Raw genomic sequence first — 18,458 nt, 5'->3', positions numbered from 1 at the left:
CTGCGACTCCAGGCTTATCTGATGAGCCCTCTAGACAGAGCTTTCTTTCATTTATCCTACATTTAAAATCAGCCTCTCAAACCAGGATAATATAAACTCAAATTTATAATCCTAAAACATATTAATCTTAAAATTATGCATTTGTAACACTATATCGCTGTTCCTTCACTGTCACTAGGTCAAAATCCTGGAACTCCCAAACAGCACTGTGGGTGTACCTACACAAGGACTGCAGCGGCTCAAGAGGACGGCTCACTATCACCACCTCAAAAGCAATTAGGGATGAGCAAATGGCTTTGCCGGCGATGCTCATCCTATGATATAGTAAAAAAACCTGATAGTAACAGAGCCCTTTGTTGCAGAAATACAGCGATCCTTTAAATAAAATATTTCCTTCATATTCACTTAAGGTCTGGAGTACAAAAGTGAGGAAGTGAGGTGCTTCAGTTGTATAAGGCCCTTTTAAGGCACCGTTTGAAGTACTGCAGGAAAGATATACTGATCATTGAGGGGATGTAGTGGAGCTTCACCAGAGTTATAACAGGGCTTAAAGGATTTAATTATGAGCACATCTTCTGTTTAAACATTGTATTCCTTTAAGTTTAGAAGGTTGAGGAGAAATGTTTACAGATAACTTAAATTGATGAAGGGATTAAATAGAGTAGATACAGAGAAACTATTTCCTGTGGTGAGGGAATCCAAAACGATAGTGTATAATCTTAAAATTATAGCTGGACTATAGAAGTGAAATCAGGCAGCACTTTTTCTCACAGATGGCATTAGAAATATGGATATGGATGGGAGTAAGTTGAAATTTTTAAGATGGATTGATAGATTTTTGTTAGTTAATGCTGACAAGGGATGTCATAAGGAATAGGAGCAGGAGTAAGCTATTCAGCCCCTCAAGCCTGCTCCACCATTCACTGAAATAATAGCTGATCTGTTTGTTGCATCACTTCCACTTTCCTGCCTGCCCCCCCCCCCCCCCAAAAAAAACACTTGACAACCTTATAGCTCAAAAATTTGTACAACTCAGCCTTGAATATGTTCAATGACCCTGCCTCCACTGCTCTCTGGGGAAGAGAATTCCAAAGACTAATGACCTGCTGAGAGAAAACAAATTCTTCCTCATCGCCATCTTAAATGGGAGCCCCCTTATTTTTAAAATGTGCCCCCAAGTTCTAGACACTCCCCTACAAGGGGAAGCATCCTCCCCAGGTTCCACTCTGTCAAGCCCCCTCAGAATCTTATGATTCAATAAGATCACATCTCATTCTTCTAAACTCAAATGAATATAGGCCCAACCTACTCAATCTTTTTTTCATTAGGCAACTCCTTCATCCTGTCATGAGGCAATGCCCTTTTTTTTTTAAATATAATTAAACTTTCAACTGACTAGAGTTTTTGCAATTTGAACTGAGAGAAAAGTGCTTAAAATGCATGGCCACATTCCACGGTGAAAGTGAGAAACAAACAAATCACCCTCAGGGGAGTGTGAAGAGAGAATCATTTCCTATAATCCAGACAGCCATTGAAACTCGTAATGTTCTAAGGAAGAGACATTAAAAATGCAAGGTATTGGATAGTGAAACAATGGCTGTCACAGACAGATGCACCGGAAATCTCTTGGAAATACACAAAGGGTGAAGTATTTCAAGGCAAGGCTGCCCAGCCGCTAGAGAGAGATTGCAAGTGACAAAGGCAGTGTCAAGAAAGTCTTCACCACAGGAAACAGGCTGAAGGCTGCTCTCTCTCGCTTTTGGACTCTATTACCTGGTTTGAGAAGCAAACTCTTCCAGTAACCTACCAGTGAGTTGAGATCTTGTAATAATTGCAACACCATCTACATCTGATCGCATCCAAGAAGCCAGCTAACGCAAATTGGCTGCAGCGTTTTAAAATCTACACCTCAAGGACAATCAAAGGACACTTAACCAAATATTCTTTTACTTTTTTTTTAATTGGCTCTTAACTCCCCTTATTTCTGATATGTGTTTGTGTGAGTCGAAATGACTGCATGAGGGCCGAATGCTTGATGTTGCATTTTTATTTATTTTTCGGGCTTAGTGGTTAATAAATTTGCTCTTTATTTGACTCAAAATCTTGTTTGATTGGCTCCTTATTGCTCATAGCTTAAATGGTTAAATACATTCTGATTTGGAAAAGACACACCCCCATGAAAAATAAACTTTTAAACCTTTGTTGTGTCTAACCATGGAGGTTGAATAGAGGGAAGCCAGTTCACTTGCTCTCACCTGGTCGTTAACAATCCCAGGAATCAGCCTAGCAAGCCTCTGTGAACTGCTTCCAATGCAATTATATCCCTCCTTTTAAGTAAGGAGAGCAAAACAGTACACACTACTGCAGATATGACCTTCACTGAGCCCTTGTACAGTTGTAGCAACACTTCCCTACTTTTATACTCCATCCCCCTTGCAATAACGACCAGTGTTCCATTTTGCCTTCCCAATCGTTTGCTCTACCTGCTTTTTGTGAATCATGTACCAGGACACCCAGATCCCTCTGTACCACACATTCCACAACAAATGTTTGACGAATTGGCCTATAGTAGTTGATTGTATGTCAGTAGGAGAACATTTGGGGGGGGGGAGATTGTGATCATTATACCATACATTTTAGGCTGACTACAGAAAAGGACAAAGAAAAATTAACTAGGGGAAAACCAACTTCCGTGGGTTATGAATGGATCAGGATCGAATAAATTGGAGTCAAAGGTTGGCAGGAAAAACTGTAGTTCATCTGTGGGCTACCTTCGAAGAATAGATGATTCTGGCACAGTCTAGGTATATTCCCTCAAAAGGGAAACGTAGGGCAAACGAATCCAGAGCTCCTTGGATGACAAAAGAGATAGAAATTAAGGTAAAGAATGTGTGCTTGAGACAAATAAAAGCAAAATACTGTGGATGCTGGAAACCTGAAATAAAAAAATGCTGGTGAAACACCGATCTGGCAGCATCTGTGGAGAGAGAAACGCAGTTAACGTTTTGAGTCCACATGACTTCTTTAGAGCTAACAAGTAGAAATTTAATGCGATGGATTTTATACTGTTTAGGAGGGTGTGGAGCAAGATATAAGGTCAGGGATAGAGGACAGTTAAGCTTAATACAACCTAGCTGAATACAGAAAGTTCAGAGCTGAGGTTGAGAAGCAAAGAGGGAGTATGAAAAGAGACTTGCAGCCAGTATAAAAGGGATTCCCAAAGTATTATACAGGCATATAAATATTAAGAGTGGTAAAGGAAGAGTAGGGCTTATTATGGACCAAGAAGGGGATTTATGCATGGAGGCAGAGGGCATAACTGAGGTACTAAATGAATACTCTGCATCTGTCTTTACGAAGGAAGAAGATGCTACCCAGGCCATGGTAAAAAAATTAATTAATTCAGGCACTAGGTGGGTTTAAAATTGAAAAGGAGGCGGTATTGGATAGACTGTACTTAAAGTTGAAAGGGCACCGGGACCGGATGAGATGCATCCAAGGATACTGATGGAAGTGACAGTGGAAATTGCAGAAGCCCTGGCCATAATTTTTCAGCTTTCCTTAGACTTGGGTGGTCCCAGAGGACTGGAGAATTGCAAATGTTCAAAAAAAGGATGTAAAGGTAAGCTCAGCAACTACAGGCCAGTCAGTTTAGCTTCAGTGGTGGGGAAACTTCTAGAAATAATAATTCGGGACAAAGCTAATAGTCACATGGACAAATGTGAGTTAATTAAGGAAAAATCATGTTTGGCTAACTTGCTGGAGAGTTTGGAGGCGATAATAGAGAGGGTTGATAAGGACAATGCTGTTGATGTGGTGTACATGGACTTCCAAAAGGTGCTTGATAAGTTGCTGCTCAAGACTTGTGAGCAAAGTTATACTTCATGGAGTAAAAGGGACAGGCAGGTAAATGAAGTTGTATACTTCAGCCATGACCTAATTAAATGCAGAAACAAGCTCGAGCTGAGTGGACTACTATTGTTCCTGTGAATTTAGGCTTATTTGAAGTTAGAATGTAATTGCGTCGAACATTAATGTAATTGCTTAGATTTTAAGAAACCAAAAATAATCAGACCATTTTTCCCAATCATGAGAGAAGTGCTTCAAAATGAAGGAAATTGTTGTTCCTTCTCCATTGTTCCTTTCCTTTACTCTCTTTTTTGCAGGTGTATTTCCATAGAATCATAGGATAATGCAGCTCAGAAAGAGGTCATTTGGCCCATCATGTCTGTGCTGAAAATCACTTGGGGTGGAGAAAAGCCTGTCTTATTTTTTTTAAATGTTTCACGTGTTTTCCAAATGCTCATTATATTTGGAATGCGTAAAATCAGCTAGAAAGTGCTAGTGGACTTTTTCTTTTTGAACCAGGCAGAGGGACAGGCAGGATGTACATGTAACAAAAGCCAACTGCAGCACTGACTGCTGGACTGATCACTGCCTTATCTCAAAGCTAAACATTAAGAGCTATCCCCTACACACACATGGCATAAAGGTCTAGAAACTTCTCAAGGCTCAAACAGCAGTCATGAAGGAATGTCTCTTTTAAAAAAAACTTGAGTCACCTGTGTACAGTGCAAATGGGCACACTCACTATAATGAAAATGACTGGGCGACCTCCACTGCTCTATAGGCACTTTGCGCTACCTCTTGTAAGCATCAAGATTGTTTTAATTGAAACAGTGAGATAATCCAGAAACTACTGGAAGAGAAATATCACCTCTACAGAGTTTACCTCAGTGACAAGTCATTATCAAGCACGATGTCTACTGAAACATCCTCAGGACTGGACTGTCCAATGCAAGCTCGCAGAAATGCAAGACATCTGGCTGAATCAGAAAGCAGATGAAATTCAGTCATATGCAGACCACAAAGATTGGAAGAGATTCTATAATACTCTGAAACTGTCTGCAGGCTCCAGTCTACTGATTCATTACCAATCCTTGGTGCCGACGGTTCAACGCTACTCACGGAAAAGGCCCAAATTCTAAAAGATGGGCAGAATACTTTAACCACATACTCAGTCAGCCTTCATCCATCAGTGAAGAAGCAGGTTGCCACCAACTGCTCTGTTGATGATCCTCCCACACTAACAAACGAAGAGCGCAATCACTGTTCTGTCTAGTGACAAAGCCTTAGGAGCTGATACTAAGCTGGGGTCAACAGGACTGGAGGTCAGTGCCTAGTGAAGAAGCTCACTAAACTCTTTCAACCTGTGGGAGCAAGGAACCATGCTGCAAGAATACAAAGCTGCCTCCATTGTCCAACTGTATAAACAAAAAAGTACTCGCCAGCCTTGCGACAATCAGAGGAATCGCACTCCTCTCCATTGCCAGCAAAATCTTCACCAGAATCTTTCTAAACTGCTTAGTGCAACATTTTGACTAGGATCTGCTGCCGAGAAGCAGTGTGGTTTCAGAAAAGGTCGAGGAACCAGTAATATGGTATTTGCAGTTAGTTCCAGGAAAAATGCCAAGAACAGACCATGGACCTCTACACCGCATTTAGCCAAGGCTTTTGACAGAGTCAGCTGTGGGGGCTTTTTGAAAGGTAATGGAAAAATTCATCACAATGGTTTGACAGTTCCATGATGGCATGCTCACATATGCCTTGATGGTGAGTATTCTGACCCATTCCGAGTCGTTATGAAATAGGGCTAAGCTGCAAACTTCTTCTGCATGTTTTCTCTTCCATGCTGTCCAGTGCTTTGCATGATGGCAATCCTGGCATTGAAATCAGATAATGTATGGATGGGAAGCTGCTCAATCTGAGACGCCTCAAGGCAAAGACCAAGGTCTCCAAGGATATGCTTCACGATTTCCATGTTTGCCAATAACTGTGCACTAGCTGCCAGTTTAAGAGCTGGCCATGCAGTGTAGCGTGGACTTGTTCTCCAATGCTTGCGATAACTTAGTTTTTTTGCATGCTGATCATAAGATCTGAGGTAATGTACCACCTTGCTCCAGGAAAGCCCTATCATGTTCCCAAAGTTTCAGCCCATGACCAGAATCTCTCTGCAGTGGATATCAGCAGCGCACTCCCTGAGCTGTCTATATTCATGACCAGACACATGCAGTTGCCAAAGCAAGGCTAGCCTTTAGCAGACTTTGAGAATCAGTCTGCAAAAGAGTGCCTAGTTGTTAAATTACACATTCGCATGTCTTTTGCTGCATCACCATTGACTGGATTTTAATTTTGTGACTTGAAAGCTCAAGAAGGCAGTGAATAGAATGAGCCGTATTTCCACATCTTATAGTGCCTTTAGAATGAAACCAGTGTTTTCAGCATTGACTGATTTCTGTTTTCTTATTACAAATCACATAATTTAAGTTTGTATGCTTGGAGAAATTGCTCAACCTTGATTGCACTCTAGCATCGCCTTTTGCCTCTGGTGCTGTCATTACTGCCTATAGTTATAAATAGTCTACATATTTTCACCAGTAATTTTTGATCCTTGTGTTTATACAAGGTTAAGCTGCGAATAACCTCCACAGCGGCTGGAGTTAGAACTATAATAGGAGTGTTTTATTTGCTAACAGGATTAAAAACTTGTTTAAAAAAAAGGTTTGATTCTGCAGTTCTCTATATCTTTCGGTACACAAGAATTTTTTAAATCCATCTCAATTTGCTAGAGATGCATGGTTTAATTGTGCCTGCAGTGTTATGTATGGCAACATGTAAACCATAATTTTTTGTTTTTGTAGGCGAAGAGAAGCGAGCACCAAAACGTAGCTATCCTGTTGTTGAAGATGAAGAAGATGATGATTACAGAGTCAACTACTCTCCTATAGACACTGGCACAGGTCCACTGTTGGTACGTGCTTTTAATGGAAGCCATCGAACCACTATGAATGTAGGATTTGGTGTGTCTGATACTAAAGTGATGTTAGTGTAATTTCATCAGGACTGGAGTTTGTAATCATCATAGAATAGAATCGTTACAGCACAGAAGGCCATTTGGCCCATTGTATCAGTACTGGCTCTCCTAAGGAGCAGTTCACATTCTGCCACTCGTGCCCTCTCCCCACATGCCTGCACATGCCTTCTTTTCAGATACTTAGAAACAGTAGAAAGATTTACGGTACAGAAGGAGGCCACTCCACCCATCATGTCCGATTATATTATCAATTATATTAATATATTATGTAATCAATTATATTATCAATTATACTTGAGCCAGTATGATCAGAAGATGCACTTAGGCCCCTATTTCTGGAGACTTTGATAGGAAGTGAAACAGGAAAACCATTTCGAAAGAATAGATGCATCCTAAATATTTGCCATAGATTTGATATCAGATTTGTCTATGAATATGATGCCAGCTTTACACTAAAATTAATGTAGTTCTTATACAAAACTGGTAATGGTATAAGTAGTGTACTGGCACAAAATGTCCTATTAACTTAAACCAAGCTTAAAATATAGCTCAAACTGGAGTGAAAGCCTCCTTTCTATAAAGCTTGTAAGGGTTGTCAGTGAAAATTCAGTGCAGTTCTATTGATCATGCCTCCACTATACCCAAATTTTCCCTTACATAGACACTATCCTCAGAATTAACCATGCTAGTATAGACGTGCAACTGTTCATCTATGATTACCGTGCATTAGCCTGTTGCACAAAAGCTTGAATCCTTCATTGTTTGGGCAGCTCATTGTAGGCAACTTATTCGCATAATGTCAAATTAATATTGTACGATTGCTTCACACAGCCTGTCATATTAAAAATTCGGTCTTTTTTCTTCAGTTTGTAATTTGTACAACCTGCCATTAACTGTTTTCATTTAGACTGATTTTACTCAATATATTTTCCTCTTAAAGACTGAAAATTTGATTAAAGCTCTGCAAGACCTGGAAAATGCAGCATCGGGAGATGCAACTGTTCGACAGAAGATTGCGTCATTGCCTCAAGAAGTGCAAGATGTTTCACTTTTGGAAAACATAGCAGGTAGAGAGTTTGCTGCATAATTATTGACCAGTAGGGCTGAATGGTGCAGTGTGTCCCTGCACTGTTATTGTCCATATACCATTCTTTTATTCTCCGTTTATTTTAATTTAGCTGCAATGTAACCAGTTTCTTCTGTTTCTCGCATGTAGATAAAGCAGCTGCTGAAAGGCTATCGAAAATCGTTGATGAGGCTTGTTTGCTGTTAGCAGAGTACAATGGGCGGCTGGCAGCAGAGCTGGATGACCGGAGGCAGCTGGCACGAATGCTGACTGAATACATCAATAGTCAGAAGGAGATTCTGGGAGAGAAGGAGAAAAAACTAGCGGTGTGTACATCATTCTCTCCTGCGCTGCTAATTTTTAAACTACAGTCAAAGCATTTGTATAGTTATTCTTGGGCTGTTGAGGCATGCTCTCGAATAAACAGATAAAATGATGCTTTTGCCTAAGAATTTCATGTACAGTATCAAATTCTTCTAGGCTTATTGCAGAATCTCAACAATGAATTGCAGTTTCATTTTAGTTGATAAAAAGTTATAAGTATTGTCATTAATCTTGAGTGTAGTTGTCTATCAGTGACCCGACGCATCTCAATATTCAAAGTTTCAAAGTCAAACTCAGTTTCATATAAAGGATGCTGTCACAGTGGATTTAGAAAAGAGGCGTGGTAAATTTTACTTGAGACTCTCAGGATAAGACTCAGTGTTGCTTATCATCCAAGAGATTACCTAGCCATTTTTGCAGGCACTTCTAGCCTGTGGAATGTAGGTTGACAAACAAAATCTGCTTAACCAACATCTCTGTGGATGTTGGGAAGCGTGTCTAACTAAATATAACAAACAGCTGTCATTAAAGGTAATGGATCAACGTATTGTCTTATGTAAGGTTCATAATACAGTTGAGAAATGAGTTGAATACAGAAAATACAGAGGAGACCCTAAAAAATGGGCAAAGAGATTGAGAATAGTTTAGCTAACATACGAGGAACCCAAAACTGTTTTATAAACACATAGAGCAGAATTTTGCCCTTGGTGGGCGAACAGCCGACCCCCGCTGCTGAAACGGAGCCCGCCGCCATTTTGAGTGGGCGGGCCAATTAAGACCCGCCCAGCGGCCTGCTATGCGCTTCCTGTACGGTGGGGTGGAGGGAATCCCCAACTGTCAAAGTGCGCTCTTTCACGCATGCGCGCGAAAGAGCGCACTGCCCCCTGAGACAAAGTGCTGTCTCAGGGAGATTAGTGACAGTGCACAAAAGTTAAAAAATAGAAAAATAAAAATATTATTAACATGTCCCCCTCATGTGACAATGTCACACGAGATGGGACATGTTAATAAAAACGACATAAACTTTATTAAACTTTTTAAAAATGGACATGAAACCTCACCCCGCCAGTGGATGAGGTTTCATGTATTATCAGGAGCCCGCTGGGGCTTCTGGCCTGCCCGCCAGCCTTAAGGTTGGACGGGCAGGTCTTTAATGATCTTAATTAGCCTGTCAATGGTTTTAATTGGCCATTGACAGGTCGGCGGGCGGACAGCTGATTTAGCTGTCTGCCCGCCTTCCTATAAATTTAAAGGGATCAGGATGACGTCAGGGGTTCCTCCTGACATCATTCCGTGTCATTTTCCCGTTGGCAAGCGGGCCCTGCCCCCAAATCGCTGACGGTAAAGTTGTGGCCATAATTAATAAAAAAAAGTGGTCAAAGGAAGAGTGGGGCTGATTAGGGACTTAAAAGGAAATCTTTATGTGGAGGCAGAGGGTGTGGTTGAGGCAATAAAATTAGTATTTTGCATCTCTTCACTGGAGAACAGAGCATTGCAATATAACAGAAAAGGAGGGGGCAGTAGTTGATATTGGATAGGATAAAAATAGATGGAGGATGTACCTAAATGGTTGGAAGTCCTAAAGTAGAAAAGTCACCAGGTTTGAATAAGATGTATCCTAGGCTACTGAGGAAAGGGTGGGACTTACAGAACCTCTGACCACAATCTTCCAGTCCTCCTTGAGTATGGGGTTGGTGCCAGAGGACCAGGGGGTTGCAAATGTTACATCTAAAAATTGGGGAGAGGGCTAAACCTGACACAGTCAAAGGTGGCAAGACTTTGAGAAACAAAGTTAATTGGCATTTGAAAAAGCATGGTTAATAAATGAAAGTCGGCATGGATTTATTAAAGACAAGTTAAGTTTGACTGACGAGATTGAGTTCTTTAAAGTAATGGAGACATTGAGGGTAATGCAATTGAAATGGTGTAACTCTTTCGAGTTATCAATAGTCACAGATTGTAACTCTTTTGAGTACATTCACAGTTCTTGGTTTCCGGGAGTGGGACATGAACCCACAACCTTCTGATTCAAAGGCGAGGGTGCTATGAACTGTTTAACAAAAAAAAACACTTTGATAATAGACTTGTTAACAAAGTTAAAGCATTAAAGGGATTAAGTGGTAGCACAGATACATCATTGGCTAAGGAAAAGATATCAGAGAGTGGATGTGAATGATTGTTTTCAGGCTGGAGAGAATTAAACAATGCTGTTCCACAGGGGTCAGTATTAGGTGCACTGCTGTTTTTGTTTATGACCTGGACTTGTGCATACATGACATGATTTCAAAGTTTTCTAATGGCACGAAACTTAGAAATGTAGTTACCAATGAGGATAGTAACAGACTTCAGGAAGACATAATGGATGGAATTTAATACACAGAAGTGTAAAGTGATACGTTTTGGTAAGAAGAATGAGGAGAGATAATATGAACATACAAACAAGGAGCAGGAGTAGGCCATTAAGCCCCTCGAGCCTGCTCTGCCATTTAATAAGATCATGGCTAATCTGATAGTAACCTGAAATCTGCATCTCACCTATCCCTGATAATCCATCATTGCCTTGCTTACTAAGGATCTATCCATCCCTTCCTTAAAAATATTCAAAGACTCTCTTCCTGAAAAGGTGGTGGAAGCAGAGTTCCAAAGACATGACCATCTGAGAGAAAACATTTCCCCTCATCTCTGCTTTAAATGGGCGACCTCTTATTTTCAAACAGTGACCCCTAGTTCTAGATTCTTTCACAAGAGAAAACATTCTCTCCACATCCACCCTGCCAAGACCCTTCAGGATCTTATATGTTTCAATCAAGTCATCTCTTACTCTTCTAAACTCCAGCGGATACAAGCCTAGTCTGTCGAACCTTTCTGTTCAACCTGTCCTCATAAGACAACCCACCCATTCTAGGTATTAGCCTGGTAAACCTTCTCTGAGCTGCCTCCAATGCATTTACATTCTTCCTTAAATAAGATGACCAGTATTCCAAATGTGGTCTCAAAAGTGTCCTGTACGACTGAAGCATAACCTCCTTACTTTTGTATTCAATTCCCTTCACAATAAATGATAATGGTCTTTTAGCTTTCTTAATTACTTGCTGTACCTGCATATTAGCCTTTTGTGATTCGTGCACTAGGACACCCAGATCCCTCTGCACCTCAGGGTTCTGCAATCTCTCACCGTTTAGATAATATGCTTCTCTTTTATTCTTCCTGCCAAAATGGACAATTTCACATTTTTCCACATTGTACTACTTTTGTCAAATCTTTGCCCACTCACTTAACCTATCTATATCTTTTTGTAGCCTCCTTATATCCTCTTCACAACTTACTTTCCTACCAATCTTTGTGTCATCAGCAAATTTGGCAACCATCCCTTCAATCCTTTCATCCAAGTCATTTATATAAGTTGTAAACAGCTGAGGTCCCAGCACTGATCCCTATGGCACACCACTCGTTACATCTTGCCAACCTGAAGAAGACCCATTTATGCCACCTCTCTGCTTCCTTTTAGCCAGCCAATCTTCTATCCATGCCATATGTTACCCCCTATACCATGAGCTTTTATTTTCCGCAATAACCTTTGATGTGGCACTTTATCAAATTCCTTCTGGAAATCTTAACCACAGTACATCCACCAGTTCCCCTTTATCCATAGCACATGTTACTTCCTCAAAGAGCTCCAGTAAGTTGGTTAAACATGATTTCCCTTTAACAAAACCATGTTGACTTTGCCTGATGACCTTGAGTTTATCCAAATGCCCTGCTATAACGCCCTTAATAATAGCTTCTAACATTTTACCTACGACCGATGTTAAGCTACCTGGCCTGTAGCTTCCTGTTTTCTGTCTCCCTTTTTGAATAATGGAGTTACATTTGCTATCTTTCAATCTAATGGGATCTTCCCCGAATCTAGGGAGTTCTGGAAAACTAAAACCAATATATCAACTATCTCACTGGTCACTTCTCTTAAGACCCTAGGATGAAGTCCATCAGGACCTGGGCTCTTGTTAGCCTGCAGCTCCAACAATTTACTCGGTACCGCTTCTCTGGTGACAGTCATTTTCCTGATTTCCTTCCCCACTTCCATTTCCCAGTTTATAGCTGCTTTTGGGATGTTACTTGTATCCTCTATAGTGAAAACTGATGCAAAATACCTGTTCAATTCATCTACCATTTTGTTTTCTATTAACAATTCTCCAGACTCATTTGCTATAGGACTAACGTTCACTTTGTTAACTCTTTTTAAAATATTAGTAAAAACTCTTCCTATCTGTTTTCATATTTCTGGCTAGCTTTCTCTCATACTCTAAATTTTCCATCCTTCTAAGTCTTTTAGTCACTCTTTGCTGTTCCTTATATTCTGTCCAATCTTCTGACCTGCCACCTGTCTTTGCAGTTATATGCTTTTTCTTTAAGTTTGATTCTACCTTTAACCTTTCTAGTTAACCATGGATGGTGTGTCCGTTCCTTGGACTTTTTCGTACTCATTGGAATGTATCTATTCTGTGCATTCTGAAATATCCTCTTAAATATTAGCCACTCCATCTCTATTTACCTGTTGTCCCTTAACTTAATTTGCCAATTCACTTTAGCCAGCTCAGCTTTCATGCCCTCATAATTGCCCTTATTTAAGTTTAAAAAGTTAGTCTCAGACCCCTTCCTCTCCCTCAAACTGAATGTAAAATTCAATCATATTATGGTCACTGCTACCTAGGGGCACCTTCACTGAGATCATTAGTTACTCCCATCTCATTGCACAATACCAGGCCGAGTATAGCCTGCTCTCTGGTTGGCTCCAGAATATGCTGTTCTAAGAAACTATCCCGAATACATTCAATGCACTCATATTGGCAACTTTGCCCATCTGACATGGTACAATGATAAATAGGGTGCAGCAAGAGGATTTATGTACGAAATCTTTGAAGGTGGTAATATAATTGAGGTGGCTGTTTTTTTTAAAAAAACACATGGGACCCTTGGCTTTATTAATGGAGGCAAAGAGACAATACAAGGAAGTTATGCTAAACCTTTAGGAAACAGCGATAATGCCTCATTATTATGTTCAATTTTGGGCACCATGCTTTAGGTAAGATGTCAGGCCTTGGAGAGTGTGCAAAGCAGATTTACTAGAATGGTAACAGGAATGAGGGATTTCAGCCAAGTGAAGAGACTGGAGAAGGCGTGCTTGTTCTTTTTAGAGCAGAGAAGGTTAACAGCAGATTTGTTCGAATTGTTCAGAATCATCAATGGTTTTGATAGATTAAAGTGGGAAAACATGTGACAGAAGGGTCGGTAACCAGAGGACACAGATTTAATATGAGTGGCGACATCAGGAAACATTTTATACACAACTAGTTGCTGTAATCTGAAATACATTGCCTTAAATGTAGGTGGCAGCAGACCAATAGTGACATTCAAAAGAGAAATGATAAATACTCGATGGGGAGAAAATCATTACAGGACTATGGGGAAAGAGCAGAGGACTAGGATTAATTGGATAGCTGTATCAAAGAGTTGGGGGACACAATGGGCCAAATGACGTACTTTAGTGTTGTATCACTCCATGGTTATGTGATTAGTCCATCAACAAACATTGACATTTATGAAATGTTGCAGGCTTTGGAATAGCAGACATTACTATAACATTGACAAAAATTCATGGCCATGTAGCTGGACTGTAACCAGAATCCAAGTTTTGTTACAGTTACAGCTTTGATAATACAACTGAGACATAAAAGATTGAAAGTTTTATTTGGAGGTGCTGTTGATGACTGCACATAGAGGATGTAGAAAAACAATTTTGCCAATTTGGTTCACTTTAATGGTTAGGTGTGATTATTGCTAATAGGATACAAAACTGTTTAGCATGCTAATATTATTGAAACACCTGTCTTTTCTGTCCTTGTTAATTGGAGCCCCATCTCCAACCTCCTCCACAGCCCTTTATAGGGTGGTTGCCCAATCTCTTCCTCCCTGTTTGAATCCTCCTGTCAGGTTTCTGCTCCTCCCAAAGTACTAAAACAACCCGAACCGAAGTCACAAACCACATTTTCTGGCTGACCATAGTGCACTATCCTTTCTCAACCACTCTGAATTCCTGGCCATGATTACTCCATCCTCCTCCAGCATCTACCTTTGCATTGTCCACTTTTGAGGAGCTGTCTCAACTTGCCTCAACCGTTAATCATCGTCAGAGCATCCCTAGCAATGGCTTTTCCCATCGCAGCACTATCACTTAGGGGTTGCATAACTAACACCCAGTGTTCAAAGGGCATTGAATTTCAATCAGCTAAAGATTGGAAGACCAAAAACATAATGTTCAGGCTCCTGTACAAGCTCTGTGCACTAGCCATTCACTCCATCCCCTCCCTGGCCACTTTCCTAGACTAAAATTGATTATTTATGTGATAAAGGGAATGTCATTTTTCTTAATATTGCTGTGAGACATTGAAGAAGGCTTGTGGCGTATGTGTGTATCTAATTTAATTAAACTGAAGACAGTCGGACTACAAGGTTTAAATAATCAAAGGGCTTAGGTGTAAAAGCAAGCATTTCGAAATGGAAATGGATGAGCTAACATTTGCGTTTGTAGTTAAGTTGAGAAGCTGTTTGAATTTCAAAGAGATATGACTGGAAGTTTTAGAACTGGCAAAATTGTAAATAAATAAGGCAAAGTTATTAAGTTTATTTTTCCTGAAAGTGCTGGCCATAATGAAACATGAAAGACTTTTATACTCTGGGAAAAGCAACTTCCAAAGAAAGTTTAGACCAATGGATATACAGATCAAAGGGGAGAAATATATTTTAAGGAACAACTGAAAGCTGTGTGAGTGTGTGGCCATGTGAGATCTTGAAAAGTGGGCTGTGGGAAGACAGACTTGTGAAAAGTAGCCTCTAGCCACCCTAGAAAAGTGTTTGCTTGTTCCAGAAAGCAAGATTTTGTTAAAAGCCTTAGAATTCCATTGTCAAGTGAGGAAGAAAGAAGCTGTGAAATACCTCCCTTATAGCAACAGTGGGTGCCTTACAGTAATATTACTGGATGTTTTATAGATTAAGGATCTATTTGGACTGTTGCCTGGAAAACAGGTGTTTATTTGGGAGTCTAGCTTTGTAGAAATCTTTTGGGTAATGTTGTAAGACTAAATTTAACAGTGTAACTGTAATCTTGTGTGTTTAAGTTTTCTTTTCTTTTGTTAATAAATGTTTTAATTAAATATTTAAAATCTCCAAAAGTTGTAGTGGAATATTTACTTCTGGCCTTAGTGCACATACCTTCTCACAATAGAAATACAATTTGCAAATCGTTGTGATAGCTTGATCAAGTTTCCCTCTGGGATTTGGTCAGCCCAGCAATTACCACCCGCCATATCATAACAATATCCTTGACATTATGTTTGACCCCACGTTGAGTTTCCAACCCAACCTACCCTCCATCACGGACCACCTCTAGCTTCACCTACCTCCACACCTACCCCTGTCCATCTGTACTTTCCATCCCTCTGACTCTGACCTTGTGCATCCTGCTCCTTATGCCCCACCACCGACTGTCGTGCCTTCAGGTGACTAGACCCCATGCTTTTCAGTTCCCTCCTGCATTGTGCCATTTCTTCATTTTCCTCTCTCCTGAAGACCTTCTTTAAAACTTTTTTTTTAACCAAGCCTTTGGTCACCTCTCCTATTCTTTCCTCCTTTGGCTTGGCACTTGTTTTCTTAGGGCTTCTGTGTGAGATCTCTGTGTCTCTGTAAGCACAATCAGTTGTTGCAGGAGCAGAATTATAGGCTCTATGACAGATAGAGTTATTATTGTCTAATGGTAACTCTTCTTTTCTGCAGGAATATAAACAGAAACTGGCTCAAGTAACACAAGTTCGGAAAGAGCTGAAATCACACATCCAGAATTTGCCAGACCTTTCATTGCTTCCGAATGTTACAGGTGGTTTAGCGCCATTGCCCTCTGCTGGTGACCTTTTTTCTAGTGACTGAACTGATACCCTTTTCTCAGGAGTCAAACCGCAATACCTCCGCTATGTGTGACAACTTCTTGAAGGCATGGATCTGGAATATGATGGGGCCTAAAAACAGCAGGGCAAAACCTTTGAGACATCTATGTGCAAATTGCATCAGAGCTGTAGTAACCCTAACATGATGGTTTACAGCAGTTTGAAACATGGGAGAAAAATAAACACTATTCAAAGCCACTGCTATTAACCTGTAAATTCCAAATACACATCAATCCTAGGCCAGGAGTGATGGAAGCTTTCTTCTCTAATCAGGATGTCAAGTGACATCTGTTGTGACGGTGAGCACCAGATGAGCAATATAAGTGTGCATGAGTCCACAGTACGGAACATCCCTGAATTGAATGTAGTTTAGTGAATTGAAGGACAGTGCTAGTAGAGTTTACCAATTTCCACCTGAAGTAGGAACTGTGACAAATTGTTGATGCTGTAACAGGAGTACAGTCTTGCTTGGAGCATATGAACTGTCCCCAGGTTAGGAGTTCTTACTGCATCTGAATTTGACAAGTTAATGTCCAGTTTCCCAAACTGACCACTCATTTTGTCCTTTTAAGCACACCTATTTTAACTTTTTTTTTAATGTTCCTCCAAAAGTAAGGGAACTGCAACTTTAGAAATGATTGATAGTTATATAACCTGAAATAATTAGTTCAAGTATTCAGTGATGGTGCCCATGATAAGGAGAGACTTTCCTACTGTAGAAGTTTATAATAAATCTGCAGCCAGTCATATTCTTATAAAAAGCTAGTCCTGCAAGTTTCCATTGAGAGCATAGAACCTCTCATATTTGATTTAAAAATTGACATTTCCAAACAATGAAGGCACGTGCTTAACTGAAGTTTGACTCATGATACATCATTAGGTTATGTACCATAGTTTCCCAATTAGTGTCTATAATAAGTCCAACAATACTGTTTTGTCTTCTGGAGAAGAATGTGGTACACTTTTGGTAATGTTTTGAGCTTCAAGTAACTTGTTTAGGTCTGTGGCTGCTGAATTTGGTTTTGTACTGTGGGCTCATAATTTCAACTGTCCTCTCACTGCAGACTACATTAACTATTGAATGAACTGCTACATTTAGAAAGATTTGTTTTGCAGTGCTGGTGTGTTAAGTTGTTTCAGCTGTTTGATGACACAGAGCAAAATTAGTGATCCCATTAAATTGTTTTTGTTTTAACTAAAAAAGGCATTCTTTTAAGCCAATTCAAATATTTTCAGTCACATAGCGACAAACCAAAACGTAGCTTTATCTTATGCAGAAGGTACTTCAATTTCAGTCAAAAAATAATTCCTCAGTTCAAGTTGACCACGTTTAAAGTTTTAAATTTGTTATTTTAACAGTTGTGTGACTGTTTCTGAACTCTAAGCCCTTTAATATGAAAAAATATTGCGATCACTGGCAGTTTGTTTTCCCCTAACTACTTTTCATGAACAATATGCTTAAAAGCAAACTCCGTACTTGTAGAAAAATTTTCAGTTTAAGAGGATCAACTGGAATGGGAAAGCCCTTTTGGGTCCTTGAAAAAGTGTAAACTATTGTGTGAATTCAACTGGTTAAATGCTTATTTAGTGCTTTTATTTGTTTTCAATGGATTAAGTTCTAAAAGGTAGCTAGGAAAAGATTTTTTTAAGTAAGCAAAAAGTAATTCAGCCACCCTGACCAAATACTATTAAATTGCCTTGGTCTTATCAGTATAAATTTCTCTTCCTTTTTTTTATTGTTTGACTTTCGTTTATTTGTATGAACAAATTAAATTGTACACGGTATGTTATGCACTTGTACATCTTGAGAGGAAATGTAACCACATTTTTGGTATAAGTACAACTGCGAAGAAAGAAAATGTCCAACCATCTGCTGACAGAGATTTTGAGTAGTTGCATCCGGGTAGCTGTGACATGAGAGTGCCAGCCTCTAACTTGTGACAGCTGAGCCGTAAATTTCAGTCTTGATTGACATTTGTTCTTGGAATGGCGAGTTTCATTTTTTGTTACATTTACGTGGGGTGGGAGGAGAAATTATCTGAAAGGAACTTCCTCCTGTGCTACTTGAACATCACTAATGGCAGATCAACCAGATAAATCGAGTGGAAATGCCTAATACTGGGAATTTCTAACTATATGCAATGATGAGAAATGCAAACCCCGGGTTCATCTGCGGTGATTTGAGAAAGATAAAGAA

The 18,458-nt window shown here is 39.9% G+C and overlaps 1 protein-coding gene across 1 annotated transcript; it reads left to right on the top strand.

Moving 5' to 3' along the window:
- Positions 1–787: 787 nt before the first annotated feature.
- Positions 788–17,970, top strand: LOC144688284 (regulation of nuclear pre-mRNA domain-containing protein 1B-like). Its single transcript, XM_078554716.1, has 6 exons — positions 788–803; positions 5,386–5,547; positions 6,702–6,811; positions 7,815–7,941; positions 8,091–8,266; positions 16,095–17,970. Exons 1-6 carry the CDS (start codon positions 788–790, stop codon positions 16,242–16,244), a joined length of 741 nt encoding a protein of 246 aa, XP_078410842.1. The 3' UTR covers positions 16,245–17,970.
- Positions 17,971–18,458: the final 488 nt, after the last annotated feature.

The sequence above is a fragment of the Cetorhinus maximus genome, chromosome 13 (assembly GCF_964194155.1).
Source record: "Cetorhinus maximus chromosome 13, sCetMax3.hap1.1, whole genome shotgun sequence".
In the NCBI taxonomy this organism is placed as follows: Eukaryota; Metazoa; Chordata; class Chondrichthyes; order Lamniformes; family Cetorhinidae; genus Cetorhinus; species Cetorhinus maximus.
Note: the sequence above shows the minus strand (reverse complement) of the source record. Positions and strands in the feature narration are given on the sequence as shown.